This window comes from Mustelus asterias, chromosome 20 (assembly GCF_964213995.1).
Source record: "Mustelus asterias chromosome 20, sMusAst1.hap1.1, whole genome shotgun sequence".
In the NCBI taxonomy this organism is placed as follows: domain Eukaryota; kingdom Metazoa; phylum Chordata; class Chondrichthyes; order Carcharhiniformes; family Triakidae; genus Mustelus; species Mustelus asterias.
Window position 1 is genome coordinate 36905074 of NC_135820.1, and position 22899 is coordinate 36927972.

At 43.4% G+C, this 22899-nt stretch overlaps 1 protein-coding gene across 1 annotated transcript in view; it reads left to right on the plus strand.

Moving 5' to 3' along the window:
• Positions 1-19150: 19150 nt before the first annotated feature.
• Positions 19151-22899, plus strand: part of cbln4 (cerebellin 4 precursor) — a 152241-nt gene continuing 148492 nt past the window's right edge. Inside the window, exons 1-2 of the mRNA XM_078236103.1 lie at positions 19151-19426; positions 20826-20942. Of these exons, the coding sequence (XP_078092229.1) occupies positions 19151-19426; positions 20826-20942 (393 nt within the window). The remainder of the gene's footprint in view (positions 19427-20825; positions 20943-22899) is intronic.

The following is a 22899-nucleotide window of genomic DNA, read 5'->3' on the forward strand; positions in this document are numbered from 1 at the left end:
GAAAAAGGGATGAGGTTTTGCATCAAGAATTCAGGGGGCTCGGCAGTTGACTAAAAAGCAGCTTGTCATTTCTGGATTACACCCAGTGCCACGTGCTAGCAAGCACAGAAATAGGAGGGTAGTGCAGATGAATGCGTGACTTAAGAGTTGGTGCAAGAGGGAGGGTTTTAGATCGCTGGATCACTGGGACCATTTCTGGGGAAGGTGGGACCTGTACAAGTGAGATGGTCTACATCTGAACCAGAACAGAACTAACATCCATGCGGGATGTTTTGCTAATGCTATTCATAGAAGTTTAAACTAATTCAGCAGGGAGAGGGGACACAGACTATTAGCAAAACAGGGACACAGTGCAGTACAGTAAAACAATCAAATTAGAGGGAATGCAGCTGTATGAAGTCTCAGGGAGTGAGGCATGGCTGGATGGCCTCTATTTTAATGTCAGGAATATCACAGGTAAACCGGATACGTTAAGGGCAAGGATTGGCATGTGGAATTGTGATATAGTAGCTATCACAGAGATGCAGTTGAGGGAGGGGCAAGATTGACAGCTCAATGTTACGGGATGTAGAATCTTCTGGCGAGACAGGGGAGAGGGTAAAAGAGTGGGAGGCTTTGCATTATTAGTAAAGGAGTTAGTTACTGCAGTAAGAAGAGATATCTTGGTGGGGACGTCAAATGAAGCTTTGTGGGTAGAGTTTAGGAATAAAAAAGGGGCAGGCACATTGCTAGGTATTTATTATAGACCCTAGATAGTCAGCAAGAAATTGAGCAATAAACATGTGCACAATTTGCAGAGGTGTTAAAAATAATAACAATAGGATAATTATATTTGATGAATTCAACTTTCCCTACATTAATTGGGATAAACATTGTGTTAAGAGCTTGGATGGAGTGGATTTCTTGACATGCGTGCAGGAAAGCTCCTGAGATCAATATGTAGAAGGTCCCACAAGGGATGGCACAGATAACTGGAGGATAGCTAATGTGGTTCTGCCAATTAAGAAGGCTTGTAGAGATAACCTGGGAATTACAGACCAGTAAGTTTCACATTAGTGGTAGGGAAACTATAGGAGAAAATTCTGAAGGAGAACATCCATCTCCACTTCGAGAGGCAGCATTTGGTCAGGGATAGTCAGCGTGTCTTTATCAGAAGGCGGTCATGCCTGATAAATTTGATTGAATTTTTTGAGGAGGTGACCAGGTATGTAGATGAGGGTAGTGCAGTTGATGTAGTTTATTTGGATTTCGGCAAAGCCTTTGACAAGATCCCACATGGGAGACTTAAAAAGAAGGCAAATGCACATGGGAAACAGGGTAATTTGATAAGGTGGATTCAAAATTAGCTCAGTTGTAGGAGACAGAGGGTGATGACAGAAGACTCCCTGATGACTGGAAACCAGTATCCAGTGGTGTACCTGTGCTAGGTGCCCTATTATTCATCATTTATATAAACGATGTAGATGACTATGTGGGGGGTGGTGGGGAATGATTTGTAATTTTGTGGATGACACAAAGATTGACCAGGTGGTTAACAGTGAGATTAAGTGTCTTGGGCTACAAGAAGATATAGATGGGATGGTCAAATGGGCATAGAAGTGGCAGTTGGAATTTAACCCTGAAAAGTGTGAGATGATAAACTTTGGAAGGGGTAATCTGACAAGGGAGTATTCAATGAACAGCATGGCACTAGAAAGTTCTGAGGAACAAAGGGACCTTGGCATGTTTATCCATAGATCTCTAGAGATGGAAGGGCATGTGAGTGGGGTGGTGAAAAAGCTGGCACAGTGTTTAGCACTGCTGCCTCACAGCGCTAGGGACCTGGGTTCAATCCCAGCCTTGGATGACTGTCTATGTGGAATTTGCACACTCTCCCTGTGTCTGCATGGGTTTCCTCTGGGTGCTCCAGTTTCCTCCCAAACTCCAAAGATGTGCAGGTTAGGTTGATTGGACATGATAAATTGCCCCTTAGTGTCAGACTGGCAGGGCAAATATGTGGGGTTACGGGGATAGGGCCTGGGTGGGATTGTTGTTGGTGCAGGCTTGATGGACTGAATGGCCGCCTTCTGCACTCTATGACACTTGTCTTTAATAGTTGAGGCATAGATTATGAAAGCAGGGAGGTCATGTTGAAGTTGTATAGAACTTTGGTGAGGCCACAGCTGGAGGCACAGTGAGGCACACTGTGTGCAGCTTTGGTCACCATATTATAGGAAGGATGTGATTACACTGGAGGGGGTGAAGAGGAGATTCACCAGGATGTTGCCTATGAAGAGAGATTGGATAGAATTGGATTGTTTTTGTTGCAGCAGAGAAGACTGAGAGGTGACCTGATCGAGATGTACAAGATTATGAGGGGCATGGACAGGATGGATAAAGAAGAGCTGTTCCCCTTAGCTGAAGGGTCAGTCACGAGACGACACAAATTCAAGCTGAGGGGCAGGAGAATTAGGGGGATGGCTGTGAGGAAAATCATTTTTACCCAGCGGGTGGTGATGGTCTGGAATGTGCTGCCTGGCAGGGTGGTGGAGGTGAGTTGCCTCACATCCTTTAAAAAGTATCTGGAGGAGCAGTTGGCACATCACAACATTCAAGGCTATGGGCCAAGTGATGGTAACGGGATTAGGTACGTAGATCAGGTATTTCTCATGTCAATGCAGACTCGATGGGCTGAAGGACATCTTTTCTAGTGTATGATTCTATAAAACTTCGGACCAGAGTGCATTTGCTTGCCAAAATATTCCCTGCACATTTACAGACAGAGTACAAACTATCTGGCATTAACACTACAAAATTATTTACATGAAGGTCCTGTCCCACCTGCCATGGGAATCATCACAGGTGCAACAGAAAATTAGCAGACTATTCAAAAGTCCGATGAACTTGGCTGAAATTTCTGGTCCTGGGGCGGGTGTGACCAGAAAACCCCACCCATGGGCTCTGGGTTACTGAACAGACCAACTTAGATGCTGTCAGCCAAAGTGGACTTCACTGCAGTGTCATTAATGGCCAGTTGTGCTCTCAATTTCTCTTCCTTTGCCGCTTGCCAGGCATATTGCAATGCTTTTAGGAAGTTTCCTGCATTGTTAAGCAGGGCGTCCTTCTACCAACTTGTTCTGCATTACCTGCGCAATCCCAGCTACCAAAATGTAAGTGGCATTTGACCACATACTTGGATACCTGCCATTATATTGATTGTTCTGACAGTTAGATGTTCCAGGTAATTTTGTTACCAGGACAAGCTTGGCAAACTCTGAAGTAGACACTTTAAAATGCTAACAGTTTTGATAAATGCTATGAATGTATTTTTAATAAACATAGGTAGTTAGTTACCTTTAATTGGTTGTGCCCTTTAAAATTAGCCATCAACATTTGTACACAGCCCTTAAAGTTTTATTTACACAGTATTATTACTTCCTCTTCCAAACTTTTAACACCTGGGTCAATAGAGGGCAAGAACCTGCCACACATGTAAAAATGAGAGCAAATTCAAGTGATTATTCCTTGGTTGGGTAGGTATAATGATTCACATCTGATTCATGCACGTTGGGAGTGCAAATAAAAAAATCTAGCCCTTTAACTCAATTTGTGGCCTTATTTACTGTATGATGAAGCTCAAAGCAACAGGAAATCAGAATGGAGATTTAGGCAACCTCTCTGACATTTTTATGCACGGAAAATACATTTTTCAATAGCTCAAAGTCCATGGAAAGGCATAATAGCAAATTTAATTGTGTATTCTTCATCAATTTAAATGCTATTTTAATCAAGCTAATGGTATGTATTTGCTTAGAGAAAAAAATGTGTGCTACATGCAACATTGTAAGCCCTTCTATAAATAAGCCATTTATAATTTTGTTGCACATAATATGGAATTTGGAATTTTCCATATATAGTATAGGCTTTTATCTTATGATTCAAAATGCAAGTGCTTTTTGAAATATGCAAGTGCTGTATTAAAAAGGGAAACATTATAATCTGATTTAATTTTAAAATGTAAATTGGAACAGTAACAAATTAGAATCATCCCTCCAATCTTTAAGCCATCTGAAGAGCATAATTACTGTTTTGTAATAAATTTGCTAATTAATTGGATGAAGTTAAATCCATTTTATTACAGGCACCAATGTCAGACTTTTAACTCTTTGGGCCTGAGGGATTTCAAGTTTAATTTATATTATCCTATCAATTTAAAGCCAGGCTCCACTGAAAAGGTTAAATCCCAGTGATACAGAAGGCATTTACAATGTTAATTAGGACATTCAGGTGGAATTCCAGATTGAAAAACCATCACTTAATGTACTTTTGCACATTGTGTTATTGTTTTGTGACAATGGTTGGTAATTGAATACAGCCCAGAGCAGTTCCCATCCAGGTGTTAGAATGAATTTCCATTTAATACATTCGTCAGGGATAGTTGGAACTTTCCAATCGAGGCAAAATTTCATTCAAAGTGTTAACTTTGATTGGTTCAAAACTGGAGGTGTCCCTCCCTCCCTCTTCACTAGAGAAATAAATATAAGGCAGTCTGGAGCAGACAGAGACACGGTGCATTCACATTTTCCATTTATCTTTGAAGACTGTGAGTTTCTAAGGTACTTACAGGCTACAATAGAAAGGGTTAATCCTACGCCAAAAACCTGCAACCTCGCCCGCGGTTGGGATTCTCCAGTTACTGCGATGAATTGAGTTTTGGCTGAGCACCAAATTCTTCATTCTCACTGGCAGAAGAGCAGGTACAGAGAAGATTGGAGAGTTCCTCTTAGTTTGATCAAAGATCAACTTATAAGAGAGTTCTGTTGGTGGTAGGAAATGGATGTGCCAAAGTAGAAAATTTTAGTCTTTTCATTCCATGTAAAACTATCAGCTCCATCTTATTACACTGTTTTTCAATCTGTCTTTGAGAAAGACAGAATGTGAGGTTGCAAGCACCAATAGCTCATAGTTTGTGTTCTATCTGACCATTTTGTTTTCATAGAAGGAGTTGCTGAACTCAGAAGATAGTATTGTCTGAAATACGATGAAACATGATTGGCACAGAGGATCATGTAAACCTAAATGGTAACAGCAAAACAAAACAGAGAAAATGCTTAAATGTGTTTGTTTGGAATTTCTTTGGGGTTTTTTCCAATCCACCTCCACAACTTCAGACATCGATTGGCAGAATCCTAGGGGGGGGGAAAACAAAAGAAGCAGTCATTTTTAGCCACCTTTTGCTATTTCTCCAAGAGTTCTACTGGAGTTACTACAGGCAATCGGGGAAACCATGGGGAAAAATCACCACCGCTGTGTCCTTTCTGTGACCTTCCGGTTATTTCCTCCCTGAGAAATGGGATAGTCACCCGCCCTTTTAAGGCTCTTCATTGAGGATTTATGGATGGTTCAGCAGCATTATCGCAGCTATGCTCTGACTTGCTACTCAATCATGCGTTAGTTGTAATACAATGATCTCCAAGAAAACATAATGAGTGAGTTAAAGAGCAAATGAAAACTTGAGTACCGTTTTACTACAATATTGTATTAAATATGGTCTGTTGGCGTATACTAAATAAACACTGACTTTCAAGTACACAGCTTATGATTTTTCAGCTAATGAGATACTATGTAATTTTTAATTGACTAATTTATACAGTTTTATTTCTGAGCCATCTGCAGAAAAAGTATAATGAAGTTAATTTGTCAATGTTAGCAGACTAATGTCACAATAGATTTAGTTCAAAGTTTCATAAATTAGGACTTCTTATTGTATACTATCGGGGAATGTCAATTGTCTAGTTAAATTCATTAGCATAATCAATTAATGTATTCAAATAATAGTTCCACGTTTTGAGCTGCTAATGAAAATTGGAAAATGTTTATCTTCCATAAATTACACTCCTTTCCAATTCTACACTGATATTTGCCTTGTAACATATGTAAAACAAAACGAAAATCTTGAGAACCTCCCCGCTTCCACATTAATGTTTAAACAGGTGTCCTAACTGCAGAGTTTATATATACTTAGAGCATACATTTTTGTGCTATTTCACAAATGTGCTTTTCTTATACTGTCATAACTGACAAGGGAGGGATAGGAGAAAGGACCACTACTCACAGCCTGTCATTGTGGTGCTCACTTGCCTGCTCATGAATAGTTTATACCACTTAAGAAACTCAACTTTCTTTAATGGGTCCCCGCATAGCTAACTCTGCTTTGATTCTGCTCATTTGATGTTCATAACATCTTGGAAGGGTTTGGACTGAGAATTAAAGAGATAACCTTGAACTTGTTTCCAATATGGACATCTTGCTGGTGGACTGCTCGCCCCACAATGTTAAGGGGGAAATGTGACTTGTCAGTGAATGACCCAAGTACCCAAGGGATGTAACAGGCAGAGAGCTGCGATGAAGAGAATGTTCTCAGATTGTTTATCATAGAATCATTGACATAACACCCTATGCTTTCTAACTGCTGTTATGTACAAATACTGACATGTAAATAGAACAAAGAACAAAGAACAATACAGCACAGGAACAGGCCCTTCGGCCCTCCATACCTGCACCACTCATGTGCCCACTAGACCATTCGTTTGTATCCCTCTATTCCCAGTCTGTTCATGTGGCTATCTAGATAAGTCTTAAACGATCCCAGCATGTCTGCCTCAATCACCTTGCTTGGCAGTGCATTCCAGGCCCCCACCACCCTCTGTGTAAAATACATCCCCCTGACATCTGTGTTGAACCTTGTCCCCCTCACCTTGAACCCATGACCCCTTGTGTTCGTCACCTCCGACCTGGGAAAAAGCTTCCCACTGTTCACCCTATCTATGCCCTTCATAATTTTACACACTTCTATTAGGTCACCTCTCATCCTCCGTCTTTCCAGGGAGAACAACCCCAACTTACCCAATCTCTCCTCATAGCTAAGACCCTCCATACATCCTGGTAAACCTTCTCTGTACTCTCTCCAAAGCCTCTACGTCCTTCTGGTAGTGTGACGACCAGAACTGGATGCAGTATTCTAAATGTGGCCTAACCATCGTCCTATACAGCTGCAACATCATATGCCAACTTTTATATTCTATGCCCCGTCCAATAAAGGCAAGCATGCCATATGCCTTCTTCACCACCCTCTCCACCTGTGCTGCCACCTTTAAGGATCTGTGGACTTGTACACCCAGGTCCCTCTGTGTGTCTATACTTCTGATGGTTCTGCCATTTATTGTACAGCTCCCCCTTACATTGGATCTACCGAAATGCATCACTTCACATTTATCTGGATTAAATTCCATCTGCCATTTCTCCGCCCAATGTTCCAGCCTATCTATATCCTGCTGTATTCTCTGACAATGTTCATCACGATCCGCAACTCCAGCAATCTTCGTGTCGTCCGCAAACTTACTGATCACACCAGTTACATCTTCCTCCAAATCATTTATATATATCACAAACAGCAGAGGTCCCAGTACAGAGCCCTGTGGAACACCACTAGTCACAGACCTCCAACTGGAAAAAGACCCCTCCACTGCTACCCTCTGTCTTCTATGGCTTAAGCCATTTCTCCACCCATCTAGCTAGCTCACCTTTTATCCCATGAGATTTAACCTTTTGCACCAGCATGCCATAAGGGACCTTGTCAAACGCTTTACTAAAATCCATATAGACGACATCCACGGCCCTTCCCTCATCAATCGTTTTTGTCACCTCCTCAAAAAACTCAACCAAATTTATGAGGCATGACCTCCCTTGTACAAAACCATGCTGTCTATCGCTAATGAGATTATTCAGTTCTAAATGCGCATATATCCTATCTCTAAGAATCTTCTCCAACAACTTCCCTACGATGGACGTCAAGCTCACCGGCCTATAATGACCCAGGTTATCCTTGCTACCCTTCTTAAATAACGGGACCACATTTGCTATCCTCCAATCCTCTGGGACCTCACCTGTGTCCAGCGAAGAGACAAAGATTTCTGTTAGAGGCCCAGCAATTGCATCTCTCACCTCCCTGAGCAGTCTAGGATAGATGCCATCCGGCCCTGGGGATTTGTCTGTCTTAATGTTTCCTAAAAAACCTAACACTTCCCCCCTTGTAATTGAGATTTTTTCTAACGGGTCAACACATCTCTCTGAGACAATACCAGTCAACATGTCCCTCTCCTTTGTGAATACTGATGCAAAGTATTCGTTTAGGATCTCACCTACTTCCTTTGGTTCTAAGCATAATTCCCCTCCTTTGTCCCTGAGAGGTCCGATTCTTTCCCTAACAACCCTCTTGTTCCTAACGTATGTATAAAATGCCTTAGGATTTTCCTTAATCCTGTCTGCCAAGGACATTTCGTGACCCTTTTTGCCCTTCTAAGTCCCTGTTTGAGTTCTTTTCTACTTTCTCTGTATTCCTCCAGTGCTCCATCTGTTTTTAACTGCCTGGACCTCATGTATGCCTCTTTTTTCTTTTTGATTAGACCCACAATTTCACTGGTTATCCACGGCTCTCGAATCCTACCTTTCCTATCCTTCCTCTTTACAGGCACATGCCTGTCCTGCAGTCCTATCAACTGCTCCTTAAAAGACTCCCACATGCCAGATGTGGATTTACCCTCGAACAGCCTCTCCCAATCAACAGCCACCAAATCCTGCCTAATCCGGCTGTAGTTAGCCTTCCCCCAATTCAGTACCTTACCCATTGGACAACACTCATCTTTTTCCATTACTATCCTAAAGTTTACAGAATTGTGGTCACTATTTGCCACATGTTCCCCGACTGCAACTTTAATGACCTGACCGGGCTCATTCCCCAGTACTAGGTCCAGTATAGCCCCCTCTCTAGTTGGACTGTCAAAATATTGCTCCAAAGAACCTTCCTGTACGCATTTTATAAATTCTTCCCCGTCCAGGCCCCCAGTCCTAAGCGATTTCCAGTCTATGTGAGGGAAATTAAAATCTCCCACGACAACAACCCTATTTTTTCTGCACCTGTCCAGAATCTCCTTACATATCCGTTCCTCAACTTCCCGTGGGCTGTTGGGAGGCCTGTAGTATACCCCCAGCATAGTGACTGCGCCCTTCCCTTCTGATCTCCACCCACCGTGACTCGTTACCTGACCCTTCCATATTGTCCACCCTCTGTACCGCTGTAATATGCTCCCTAACCAGCATTGCTACTCCCCCACCTCTCCTCGCACCTCCTCTGTCTCGCCTAAAACACTTATACCCTGGAATATTCAGCTGCCAGTCCTGTCCTATTAACCAAGTCTCCGTCACTGCAACCACATCCAAGTTCCGTGCAAGCATCAAGGCTCTAAGCTCGTCTGTCTTGCCCGTGACGCTCCTTGCATTGAAGCAGATGCACTCCAGACCTCCAGGCCTCCCCCAGAATGCCCTTCCTCTTAGATAGCCTTGTCTTGGCCCCAACCTCTTCCCCAGCCTCTTTGCTTATTGACCTATTGTTCTGATCCCCACACCCCTGCCACATTAGTTTAAACCCACCCGAACCACACTAGCAAAACTCCCAGCTAGGATATTCGCACCCCCCCAGTTTAGGTGCAACCCATCCTTCTTGTACAGGTGCCATCCTGTCTTGAAGACTTCCCAGTGATCCACGAATTCGAAACCCTCCCTCCTGCACCAGTCCTTTAGCCACGCGTTCACCTGTTCTTAGCCTCACTAGCTTGTGGCACTGGGAGTAGTCCAGAGATCGCTACCCTAGAGGACCTGCTTTTTAGCCTACTACCCAACACCCTGAATTGCTCTCGCAGGACCTCCCTGCTCTTTCTGCTTACGTCATTTGCACCAGAGTGGACAATGACGTCTGTCTGGTTACCTGCCATTTTTAGGATGCTTCCTACCCGCTCAGAGACATCCAGGACCCCGGCACCAGGAAGGCAGACTACCATCCTGGAGTCTCATTCACGCCCACAGAACCGCCTGTCTGTGCCTCTAACCATTTCATCCCCCACTACTATTGCTCTCCTGGTTCCCGTCTTTCCCTTCTGAGCCACAGAGCCCGATTCCGTGCCAGCGACCTGGTCACCGTGGCTTACCCATGGAGGGTCATCCCCCCCCACGGTATCCAAAACGGTATACTTATTTTGGAGGGGGACAACCACAGGGGATCCCATCACTGACTGCTCTCTCCCCTCCTCTCTCCCGTCTGTCACCCATCCCTTACTATTAAGGGGGACAACCACCGGGGTACTCTCTGGTACGTGACCTTTACCCTTCCTAACCGTGACTCACGTGCTTTCCTCCCGTGGTCTTGGTGTGACGACCTGCCTGTTAACTTCTCATTTTCCCTGACTAGACTAAGGTCATTGAGCCGCAGCTCCAGTTCCCTAACGCGGTCTCTCAGGAGCTGCAGTTCGACGCACCTGGCGCAGATATGGACTTCTGGGAGGCTAGGCGACTCCATGAACTCCCACATCCGACACCGACAGCAAAAAATTGGCCTCCCACTCATAATTACCACTTTCTTTAAATTACTGGGTGAACGAAGAACAGTACCTACCCTGCCTCTGCCTGTTTACGCCGAAGTCCGTTGAGCCAAAGCCCTTTAGCTCTCACTCTGCTCCCTGCTCACTCCGCTGCCCGCTACAAAGCTGCCCGCTGAATAGTGCGGCCTGCTTTTAAACCTCCCGCTCGCTTAAAAAAAAACAAATTTTCTTCCCAGGTCACCCCACCCCTACTTCCACTTTTCTCTTAAAGTTAGTAACAAAGAAACCCCGCGAAAAGGTAAGTCATGAAAGTCGATCCCTTACCCTTTGTACTGTGGCCTCAAATCGCTCCTCTCAGCCTTGCTCCGGGAGAACAAATGTTGAGAATGCAGCATGAGAAAAGGCAATCAAAGTTCGTAAAGGATTAGGAGAGATGAATAGAAGTAGAGTAGGAAATAGTAGGATATTAGATGAGGTCAGATTAAGAGGAAATGCAATAAGCCCAATAATAAGTTTACTGTCCATGTATGTAAATGCTTGAGGTGTGGTAAATAAGATTGATAACCTATAGGTCAAATGGCCAGATGGGGATATGATGTTATGGTGATAACAGTGGCCTAGTTCAAAAAAGAGCAGTACTGGCTACTAAATAGCCCTCGATATAAGGTGTTCAAGAAAAATAGGCAAGGAGGAAAAGGATGTGAGGTGTCAATATTGAGTAAGGAAAATATTACAGAACTGGTGAGAGACAGGATGTTCTGAGGAGTCAAGGGTGGAATCTATTTAAGTTAAGAACCAAACGAGTTGCTATAGTTTATAGGCCACAAAATAGCTGTAAAGATATAGAGGAGCAAATATGTGGGGGAATAATAGAAAGTTGCAAAAACTATAGAATATTGATGATTGGGGGAGAGGCTTTAATTATCTTAATATAAACTGGAATTATAATAGTATAATATTGTAAAGGACAGAGAGGGAGAAGAGTTTCTGAAGTGTATTCAGGAGAATTTTCTTGATCAGTGTGTCTCTGTGTTTCTGGCCCAACAAGGAAGAAGGTATTACTGGGTTTGGTTCTGGGGAATGAAATGGGTCAGCTGGGTTAAGTGTCAACAGGGGAACATTTGGGTGACCGTAATCATAGTGTTATAGGTGAGTCATGGAAAAGGACAAGGAGCAACTTGGGATAAAAATACTTAAGTGGAGGAGGGCCAGTATTGGTGGAGTGAGAATGGATTTGTCCCAGGTAAGCTTGAGTAAAGGGTTGGCAGAGGAGATGGTTGGGGTATGGTTAAGGTACATTTCCAAAACGCGAAATATTGGCGAGAACAAAGCCAGAGATTCCTGAATGGTGAAAGTGATAGAGAGCAAAATGAAGCAGCAAAAATGAATAAGACAGATGCCAGCCTGACAATGCAAGTGTGAAGCATTACTACGATCACATAGGATATATATACAAATGGGATTACTATCTCAATGGAAACAAATTAAAACATGCTACCGTGCAAAGGGACCTGGGGGTCCTTGTGCATGAGACGCAAAAGCCCAGTCTGCAGGTACAACAGGTGATCAAGAAGGCAAATGGGATGTTGGCCTATATTGCGAGGGGGATAGAATATAAAAGCAGGGATGTCTTGATGCACCTGTACAGGGCATTGGTGAGGCCGCAGCTGGAATACTGTGTGCAGTATTGGTCCCCTTATATGAGGAAGGATATATTGGCATTGGAGGGAGTGCAGAGAAGGTTCACCAGGTTGATACCGGAGATGAGGGGTTTGGATTATGAGGAGAGGCTGAGGAGATTGGGTTTGTACTCGTTGGAGTTTAGAAGGATGAGGGGGGATCTTATGGAGACTTATAAGATAATGCGGGGGCTGGATAGGGTGGAGGTGGAGAGATTCTTTCCACTTAGTAAGGAAGTTAAAACTAGAGGACACAGCCTCAAAATAAAGGGGGGTCGGTTTAAGACAGAGTTGAGGAGGAACTTCTTCTCCCAGAGGGTGGTGAATCTCTGGAATTCTCTGCCCACTGAGGTGGTGGAGGCTACCTCGCTGAATATGTTTAAAGCGCGGATGGATGGATTCCTGAGCGGTAAGGGAATTAAGGGTTATGGGGATCAGGCGGGTAAGTGGTACTGATCCACGTCAGATCAGCCATGATCTTATTGAATGGCGGGGCAGGCTCGAGGGGCTAGATGGCCTACTCCTGCTCCTATTTCTTATGTTCTTATGTTCTTATAAGTCATTTGGCCCAGCCAGTCCATATTGGTGATTGTGCTTCCTTTGAGCCTCTTCCTAACATTCTTCAACTGAGTCTATCATCATAACTCTCTATTTCCTCCTCCCTAATATACTTGATTAGTTTCTCTTTATACACATCTATAACATTCATTTCACCACTCTCTATGGTAGAGAATTCCACATTCTCACCACTCTGTGGGCAAAAAAGTTGTTTCTGAATTCCCAGTTGAATTCTTTTGGTGACAATTTATATGGATGGCCTCTAGATATGTTCTTCCCACAAGTGGAAACATTCTCTCTGTACCCACCCCATCAAAACCTTTCATAATTTTAAATAACTCTATTGGGTCATCCCTCAACTTTCCTTTTTCAATAGAAATGAGATCCACCCTGATAGTTCTTTCCTGATGTCTATACCCATTTGCTGCTATCACTCTGGTAAATATCTTCTGTGCCTTCTCTGCTGTCTCTGTATCCTTTTTCTAATATGGTGACCCGAAATGCACCAGGCTGAAGAAAGAAAGTTCAGAGGGGAATTGAAAAAAACGACTAAGAGAGAGCATGAGAAGGGACTTGAGAGCTAAAAGGAAGTCCAAAGAGCTATAATGAGCTATAAACAGTGAAAGGGCAGTGAGTGGGACTGGTAACTGAAAAGTGGATCTATGCATGGAGCCAAGGATCATGGCTGAACTGCTAAATGATGAAATTTGTCTCTATTGAGGAAGATGCTGGCTAGAACTTCCCGGCTACTCATGCTGGTGGATCTTCCAGCCCCGCCCACAGTGTATCCCCACCATGGGTTTTGTGACAGAGAGGGGTATGTTCAGCAGGAAACCCTATTGATATTGGCGGGACCAGAAGATCCTGCCATCAGCCAATTGCAGGGCTACCTCCTATCATGGTGAAACACACAATGGATTGCACGGTAAATCCCGCCTGATGTTCCCAAAGACATTGTGAAAGAGGAGGTAACTGAAGTGCTGGATAAGCTGGAAATGCTGGATAAGCCACAAGTTGATAAAGAGGAGATACAGTTGGTAAATTGTGAGGACTGGATGGAATTTGTCTGAGAATGTTGGGGGAAATGTAATGGTAGGAATTTCAGATGTTGTTTATTTTATTTATTCTTGCATCGGACGCAGATGTTATTGTTACTCATCCCTAGTTGTCCTTGAGAAGATTGACTACAATGGTTGCCTCCTGGACAGCAAAGTTGAGGACTCCTTTTCAACCTTTGTGTTGCCAGGAGAGGAGCGGGAGCCGGACAAGCTCCGCTTTGACCTGGATGCCTTCCGTTTCTTTGGAGATGAGCGTTCCTTGATTTTCATCACCTGTCACCTGAAAGTTGCTCCAGTGGATCGGAGAGATTCCAGGAACAAAGCTTGTTCTTGGCAGAAGATGCAGAATGTCTGGAGCCCATTGGAGGAATCGAGCTTTGACATTTGTGCCTGTTGCCATGTGGGGAACTGTGGGGCCACAAGGGATTTGGGATTTGGATCCAGAGGAAGGAGAGATCTTGCAGCTGAAGCTGAGAGTGAAGCTGGATTGAAGTGGGAGGCTGAGGCCTCACTTGGACCCCTGCTCATTCGGGATCCTGATGTGACCAACCTGGCAACAGCCTCCCGGAATGAGCCTGAGGGAAGGATACAGGAGAGGTCTCCAGGGGGTGTGGAGTCTGAAGTGGTCCTGATTGTGACCCTGACTGTGACAGCTGTCTCTCTGATCTCTGCTTCATTGATCACCTTGTTCCTGTACAGGAAACTCAAACAAACTCTGTTCAACCAGTCATCAAATGATCAATAAAGCACTGACTCCTTGAAAAAAAAAGATTGTGCCTTCTTGAACTGCTGCAATCCACCTGATGGAGGTCCACCCACAGCACTGTTAGAAAAAGGTTCCAGAATTTTGATCCAGTGACAGTGCAGGAACAGTGATATGGTTCCATGTCAGATTGCTGTGGTTTGGAGGGGAACCTATGGTGAAGGTTTCTCCATGTATTTGTTGCCCTTGTCCTTCTCGGTGGTAGAGGTAATGGGTTTGGAAGGAACTGTCAACGGAGCCTTGGTGAGTTGCTGGTGGTGGAGGGAGTAACTGTTTAAGTTGCTGGGTGGGTGCCTTTCTGGTATGTTGCTTTTTCTTGGATGGTGTTAAGTTTCCTGAGTGTTGTTGAAAGCTGCATGCATCCAGGCAAGTTTGCGGATGATATGAAACTTGGAAGTATTGTGAACTGTGAACAGTATAGTGTAGAATTTCAAAGCACATAGAAAGGATAGTGGAATGGGTGAACAAGTGTCAGATGGCGTTCAATGCAGAGAAATATGAAATGATTCTTTAGGAAGAACATGGAGAGACAATATAAAATTAAGGGCACAATTCTAAAGGGGGTGCAGGAGCAGAAGGACCTGGGTATACATGTGCATAAGTTATTTAAGGTGGCAGGACAGCTTGAGAGAGTAGTTCATAAAACATATGGTACCCTATTATTAAAGGGGGCATGGAATACAAGAGCAAAGAGTTTATGGTGAGCTTGTGAAGGACACTAGTTCGGCTTCAGCTGGAGTACTGCACCCAGTTCTGTGTGCCACACTTCAGGAAGGATGTGAAAGCTTTAGGGAGAGTGCAGAAAGGATTCATGAAAATGGTTCCAGGGATAAGGAACTTCAGTTATGAAGATAGATTGGAGAAGTTAGGACTGTGTGCCTTGGAGAAAAGAAGGCTGAGAGAAGATTTGATAGAGGTATTCAAGATCATGAGAGGTGGCACGATAGCACAGTGGTTAGCACTGCTGCCTTACAGCACCAAGGACCCAGGGTTCAATTCTGGCCTCAGGTGACTGTCTGTGTTAAGTTTGCATCTTCTCCCCGAGTCTGCGTGTGTTTCCTTCGGATGCTCCGGTTTCCTTCCACATTCCAAATATGTGCAGGTTAGGTGGATTGGCCATGCTAAATTGCCCCTTAGTGTCAGGGGGACTAGTAGGGTAAATATGTGGGGTTACGGGGATAGGGCCTGGGTCGGACAGTTGTCGGTGCCAGCTTGATATGCCGAATGGCCTCCTTCTCCACTGTAGGGATTCTATGAGAGGTCTGGATGAAGTAGATCGGGAGAAACTGTGGAAGGATCAAATAAGAGGGGGCACAGATTTAAAGTAATTGGTTGAGGAAAGCAAAAAGTGACATGATGAAATCCTTTTTCATGCTTTGAGTGATTAAAAATCTGAAATTTCCTGCCTAAGTGTGTGGTGGCAGTCAGTTCAACTGAAGCAATCAAAAGGGAATTAGATAGTTATTTAAAAGGAAGAATGTGCAGGGTTCTCGGGTGAAGGGAAGAGAATAACACAAAGTTAACTGATTATTCAGAGCGCCATTGGATCTGTGACTGGCTGAATTACCACCTTCTGCGCTGTAACCATTCTGTGTTTCTGCATTTCTCTGTAACCTTTATAGAACATTGGTCTGGCCCCAGCTGGAGTGCTTGTCCATTCTGGACATCACACTTAGGAAGAATGTGGTAGTTTTAGAGAGGGTGTGGAAAAGGATTACAGGGTTGGTTTCAGGTGTGAAGGGCATTAGTTACATAGCTTGGAGACATTAGTGTTGTTCGCTATTGGATTAGAGTGCAGTACATTGAAGGTTTTCCAGGCTGATTCCTGGGATTTCTGGGATGGCAGGCCTGTCATATGAGAAGAGAGGATTATATTCACTGGAGTTTAGAAGAGTGAGATGCGATCTCATAGAAACTTACAAAATTCTAACAGGGTTAGACAGGGTAGATTCGGAAAGAACGTTCCCAATGGTGGGGGAATCCAGAACGAGGAGTCATAGTTTGAGGATAAGAGGTAAACCTTTTAGAACTGAGCTGAGGAGAAATTTCTTCACCCAGAGAGTGGTGAATGTATGGAATTCACTCCCACAGAATGTAGTTGAGGCCAAAATGTTGTCTGACTTCAAGAAAAAAAATAGATCTAGCTCTTGGGACTAAAGGGATCAAGGGATATGGGGGGATCAGGATATTGAATTCGATGATCAGCTATGATCAAGATGAATGGTGGAGCAGGCTTGAAGGGCCGAATGGCTTACTCGTTTCTATGTTTCTATGGCAAAAGGGAATCAGATAAGGATCTGAAGAGAAAACATTTACACAGCTATGTGGAAAGGGTGAGAGAATGGGACTAGTTGAGTTGCTGTTGCAGAGAATAGGGATGGACACCAAAGGGCCAAATGGCCTCCTTCTGCACTATGATTTGATGACAAAATCACTAAATGTGAATATAGAAATACAAAAAGTAATCAAAAAGCTTGGTGGAATGTTGATCATTATCTCAATGAGTTGTGCTATGAAACATGGAAGTGATGCTTCAGTTCTGTTGAGTTTTGGTCACACTCCTATTTGGGCAACTGCAGCCAACTTTGGGTACAGAACCTCAGGAAAGATATATTGATCTCGGAAGTGGTACATTGCAGATTCACCAGAATGACAGCAGTGGATGAACCCAGATTGCACAAAGTTGTTGTATATTCCATGGAGTCATGAAAGTGGGCAAGTGATCTAATTGAACCAAGTCTTTAAAATTGTAATGAATTTGATAGGATGGCTACAGAGAGATGATTTGGGGAGAATCCAGAATGGGGGTAGGGCACAATATTAAAATTAGAACCACGTTATTCAAGAGTCAAATCAGGGAGGTTTTGATGGAAAAGAAAGCAGAACTCAGAATATTCCAATATTCTGGTTGCCAGGTAGGTTTAAACTTTCAGGAGCAAGGTTGATAGATTTTTGAGGAAAATGTGGAGGAATATGGAACTGATGTGCAAATCAGCTCAGATCTCATTGAATAGCCTACGTCCATTGTCCTTATATCTCTAATTGTCTTCAGTGGTGAATCTAGGCAATCAACAAACTCATCAAAACATAATCAAACAAATTTAAAATGACACATTGCCTGATGATGCACTAATCCAATGTTGACTGGACACTTTGTCACTTCTGTAACTTAACCTACTAGCTACGATGAGTGACAATATCCTGAGGTTTGGGATGCGAACGTTATAACACATTCTGAGTTACGTTCACCACTATCTGAACGGTGAACCACTTGTTAGGTGCATTGACCCGGACAGGCCCCGAAATGTGGCGACTAGGGGAATTTCACAGTAACTTCATTGCATGTAAGCCTTACTTGTGACTAATAAATAAACTTTACTTTGCATTGTTATGTAGTCAATATTGATGCGCGATGGAAGGGGCCATTGACTAATGTTTATTGGGCATTTCTGACGGGAATGGATCAATACGAGAGCTGCCACGAGGCGGCGCCATTGAAGATTAAAAGAAAGAGTGAGATTTCAAGCAGCCTGAGTGTGGTGACATTTCACTGAATGAATGGATAGACCAACGTTACCTTAAAACACAATATTTAGGCTTGTTTACAATTCCCTACCTATGAAACAAGTGCGGTGCACTAAGTTTTATGTATGGGCTCGCAGCTGAACTTTCGAACTTGTTTCCACCAAAAGCATGTTTCTAATTGCCAGGTTTACACGATTGCATGAAAATGCTCGATATATAAAATAATCAGCATTTCTTGTCGGCTGAAAGCAGATTCACTCGTGATTAAAATAAATAGAGATACAGTGAAGCCTAGACAGAGCGAGAAGGACAGGGACAAACTGTTAGACTGTCTGTATGAAGTACAGTGGGAATAAGGAAGTAGTTTTAGGATAGGCAGGCACTGTGTATCAATCACATCTTCAACGGCGCTGCACTTATTGTTGCTCGCTTGTGCCTTTTACTACCTTAACTTGTCTTACTGGGAAAGGATTATTTAAATTCGGGCAGGATTTTATTTTTAACAAGGCGACAGGGAGAATTCATTAGCACCATGCCTGCCAGTCTTTGAAAGTGGAGTCAGTTTGTGACATCAAAAAAACCAGAGGGATTCGCGATGACACCGATTCCAAACTGCAACCACTCTGGCACCTAGACTAGACAGGAGAGCTCGGCATCTGGCAGGGAGCTTCAGTAGTGAAACCTCGGGAATCGATAGCTCGCCTTTGCATCCCGTCCAAATCGGACGGGGGATATGAACTGATCTGGTAACGTCAAATGATGTTTTGTTTGACCATGGACTTCGCCATCAATAATTCACACCCGGACTTATAGATCAAGAAGGGGCTGAGTGTGTGCGTGTGTGGTTTTTCTCAGTCCAAGAGGAGAGATTTACAAGGGACGGAGGACTGTGAGGTGCAATGTTTGCAGGAGGGGGTTCTGCTGATTCGTGCTGGGATATCCAGATGTAGAGCAGATTAAGAGGATCTGCTTTCGCCCTTACAGCAGAAACCTGGGAAGAAGGAGAAGGAAGGGGGGGATATCCTGGAGTTCGGCTGGACGGGAGAGAGAGAGAGAGAGAGCGCGAAAGAGAGAGAGAGAGAGCGAGGCGCTGGTTTGGAGATCTTTTGGCAGCTCAGTGTTGCCCGTGTTGGTTTGTCTGCTGGCGAGAGAATGATGCTGTCCATGGTGCTGCTGGCGGTGGCGGCTCTGGCGCTGTCCATGGTGCCGGCGCTGGCACAGAATGACACCGAGCCCATCGTCCTGGAAGGCAAGTGCCTGGTGGTGTGCGACTCCAATCCGACTGGCGACTCCAAGGGATCATCTTCCTCCTCCCCGCTTGGGATCTCTGTCCGCGCCGCTAACTCCAAGGTGGCATTCTCCACCGTGAGAAGCACCAACCACGAACCGTCCGAGATGAGCAATAAAACTCGGATTATTTACTTTGACCAGGTAACCCGGCAGGATTAGAAATAAGAACACACGGCGGGAGATTTCACTCCAGAAACATAAAGGACTGGCTGACAGATGTGATCCAATGTTAACCGTTATATCAGTGAAAGAGGTGCCTTTAAGAGTACAGATGTTTTAAATGCAGAACTGCATTGTAAGAGGGGTTAAATATTCATTCCAAAAATGGATTTATTTACATATATCTCTGTCTGTTATCAGACACGGTATTATATTTTCTTTTAAAGCTGGATTGAGAGCGGGATACACTGGCGATTGGTGCAACAAGTGTTAATAGGCAAAGAGTGGGTCTCGGTTAGACAGAACTGCCTGGTTATTACTGATACTAAACATACTGGGAGGAAGCGATAAAGGTTTTGATGAGGTGGAGCTGGATTAAATATAAGGAAAGATTTTAAATGAGAAAAATCTGAAAAAGATGCGCTCAGAATATGCAATTGCACAATCATTACCATGAAATAGGGATGGATTCATAGCCGCTGGTACTCAATATATATATATATATATATAAGAAGCTAAATAGAAAACAATTCATTCGAATCAAACGTTATCTGCACTATAATATTCATAGGATCCAGTAAGTGGGAGATATTACAGTCATGAACTCAGTTTGATAATGTTAGCGCAGCCTCGTTTTGTTTTAGTAAATGTCCGTGGGGGGTTTTACATTTTGGTAAAATAAATAAAGTTAGTGGAGGGAAGTGATCTTATGATTCTGGTTTCGGGTAATAGGATATTACTTCGGAAGCGTTAGCTAGATGTGTATTTTTTAAGTCACGAAAGGAACCACAGACGCGTTAATAACTTCACTCACCTCCTAGCTAACACAAATGTAAGCATGGGTGCAATGTGCATGTTATCGGTTCACCACCGAGAGAATACATCTCAGGGTCATCAGCACCCTGAACCAGATTAGCTTAAATAATTATTTTCTCCACAAAGTGGTTAATTATTTCAATTTTCCTCAACTTTCCCGTGTTTTATTTAGGGGCAGTGGTCTGCAGGCATCATTATTAGGAAGGGGCTGGTGGCTGCAGATTGTGACTTTATTAATAATCACTCGGCATGTAGGCAGGAGGAATATCGATTCACCGGGAATGTATAGATCTTTTCAGACAACTTAATGTTGAATTGATACAGATATCATTTGTATCAGCTATCAATGGCGCACAGGGTCATGATGCTGTGGAGATACGTTTTTTCCTTTGGACAGTAGCACCAGCTGGGAGAATATATATAATTGCAATATATTCTATTAAAATAAGATTAAAATTAACCCGTGATTTCCCAGCCGCTTTGAACTGAATGATTCTGCCCCCCTCTCCACCCCCAAGCTGACAGCATGGACTGATCGAGTTCTCTCTCTTTCTCTCTTTTGCAGATCTTAGTAAATGTGGGTAACTGTTTCACGCTGGAGTCAGTCTTTGTAGCCCCAAGGAAAGGCATTTACAGTTTCAACTTTCATGTTATCAAAGTGTACCAGAGCCAAACTATTCAGGTCTGTATTTTCATTAATGTTTGTGCCTACTGAAATTCCCATCACCACAATGTGACCATTTAGCCCCGTCGGTGGCTATCCAAATGCAGACAGGTTGTGTGTGACTAATACTGCCAAGTCGCGGAGGACTGACACAAGTGTGAACTCCCCACATTCTCAATGCATCTTCTGACGCAAATCTGACACAGGAGCCATGGGATCACTGAACGCTGTGTTGACGTTGTTGTTGCACTGTCCTTTTCTAGGATGACTGAGATCTCATTAGAAGTGTCTTATATTATTATTTTAAATGTAAAGTTGTTATTTTTCAGTACGAATCAGGTCGAAATCGCAAATAGGAGTTTAGGGCCAGAACCGCACCTTGAATTTCCTCTGAGGACTAACTCTGCCACTGGAACTTAATTGATAACCTACAGACTGTGTAAAGATAAACTTTAAAATGAAGCGATTCACTGCACTAAGTGCCTAGAATTAGATTTACAATTACCACGTGGGAGAGGAGAGCCACTCTGGTTATGGAAAATTTATAAGCAACCTTTCAGCCAGTTTCAGTTGCCCTGATGTAATGGTTTCTGTCTTGTAGCACTAACCAACTCTACCAGTCAGTTCATTGGTTAATACTGACTTGAGGGCGGAACTTTATGCATCTGCGTTGTTGGAATTCCATCATTGTATGAGATCTAAATCTGCGAACCCTTCCGTTGATGCTTGCAAGATACATATTGAACCCATCTATTTAAAATTTAAAATCTCTGGTAAGATTTAATGTGCATATCAATGCAGCACAGAGCATGCACTCCATTGTCAGTGTCAAATATTCAGGTGTAACGGGGTGAGCTTTAGATCCACACTTCACCTGTACTAGTCCAGAAGTATTCTTTAACAGCAACTGTGCAATTTACTACATCAGCAATTAGCTCTCCATTCTTAAGACTATTCCTAACAGATTACAAACAGTTCAGGTAGTGTCTATAAGTCAACTTGGAATTGTGTTTAAATTGTCTGAATGTGTTTCATTTGGAGCATTTACTGTCATTAGAGAGAGCAGTTCTTTGATTTGGGATGGACTTGAAGTTGAGAGGCAGAGTGAAAATCATACTGCTAACCCAAATCCCTCCTCTGTTTATTTCTAGTTGAGCCTTTCCCTATCATGTTATTAGTTTCTCTCTGTGCATGGACAACATTGTGAAGATTTAATGGGGAGGATATTTTGCCTTTTTTAAAAGGCATGGTTAATAATATATTGGGCTTCTGGTGGACTTTTACACAGATTATAAGGTTGTTTTCACACCAACATCTGGTCATATATTGCCTTTAACATAGAAAAAATTCCTCAGCTTCATCAGAGGTGCAAAAAAATCACTGCCCCAAATAAGGAGATACTAGGAGGCATCAATCAGATGGGTTTAAAGGATGATCTTAAAGAAGAACAGGAGGGTAATGAGGTGGAAAATAGTGAGGGTACTCCAAAGCATACAGTCAAGATGGCTGAAGTCATGTCTGCAAATAATGGAGTAAAGGAAGTAAGAGGTGTACCAGAGACTGAAGTCAGTGGGGTGAATAGTTTATTTATTAGTCACAAGTAAGGCTTACATTAATATTGCAATGAAGTTACTATGAAATTCCCCTCGTCGCCACATTCCAGTGCCTGTTCGGGTCAATGCACCTAACCAGCAGGTCTTTCAGACTGTGGGAGGAAACCTGGAGGAAACCCATGCAGACAACCGGAGCACCCGGAGGAAACCACGCAGACACAGGGAGAACATGCAAACTCTGCACAGATAGTGACCCAAGCCGGGAATCGAACCTGGGTCCCTGACACCGTGAGGCAACAGTGCTCACCATTGTGCCACCCCGCACTGTGCCACTGTGCTGTAATAATTGGTATGGAATTGTGGGATGACAAGGTTGCAGAAGAGGAAGCTATGATCCCAGCTGATGTTGCTCCTGGACAAGT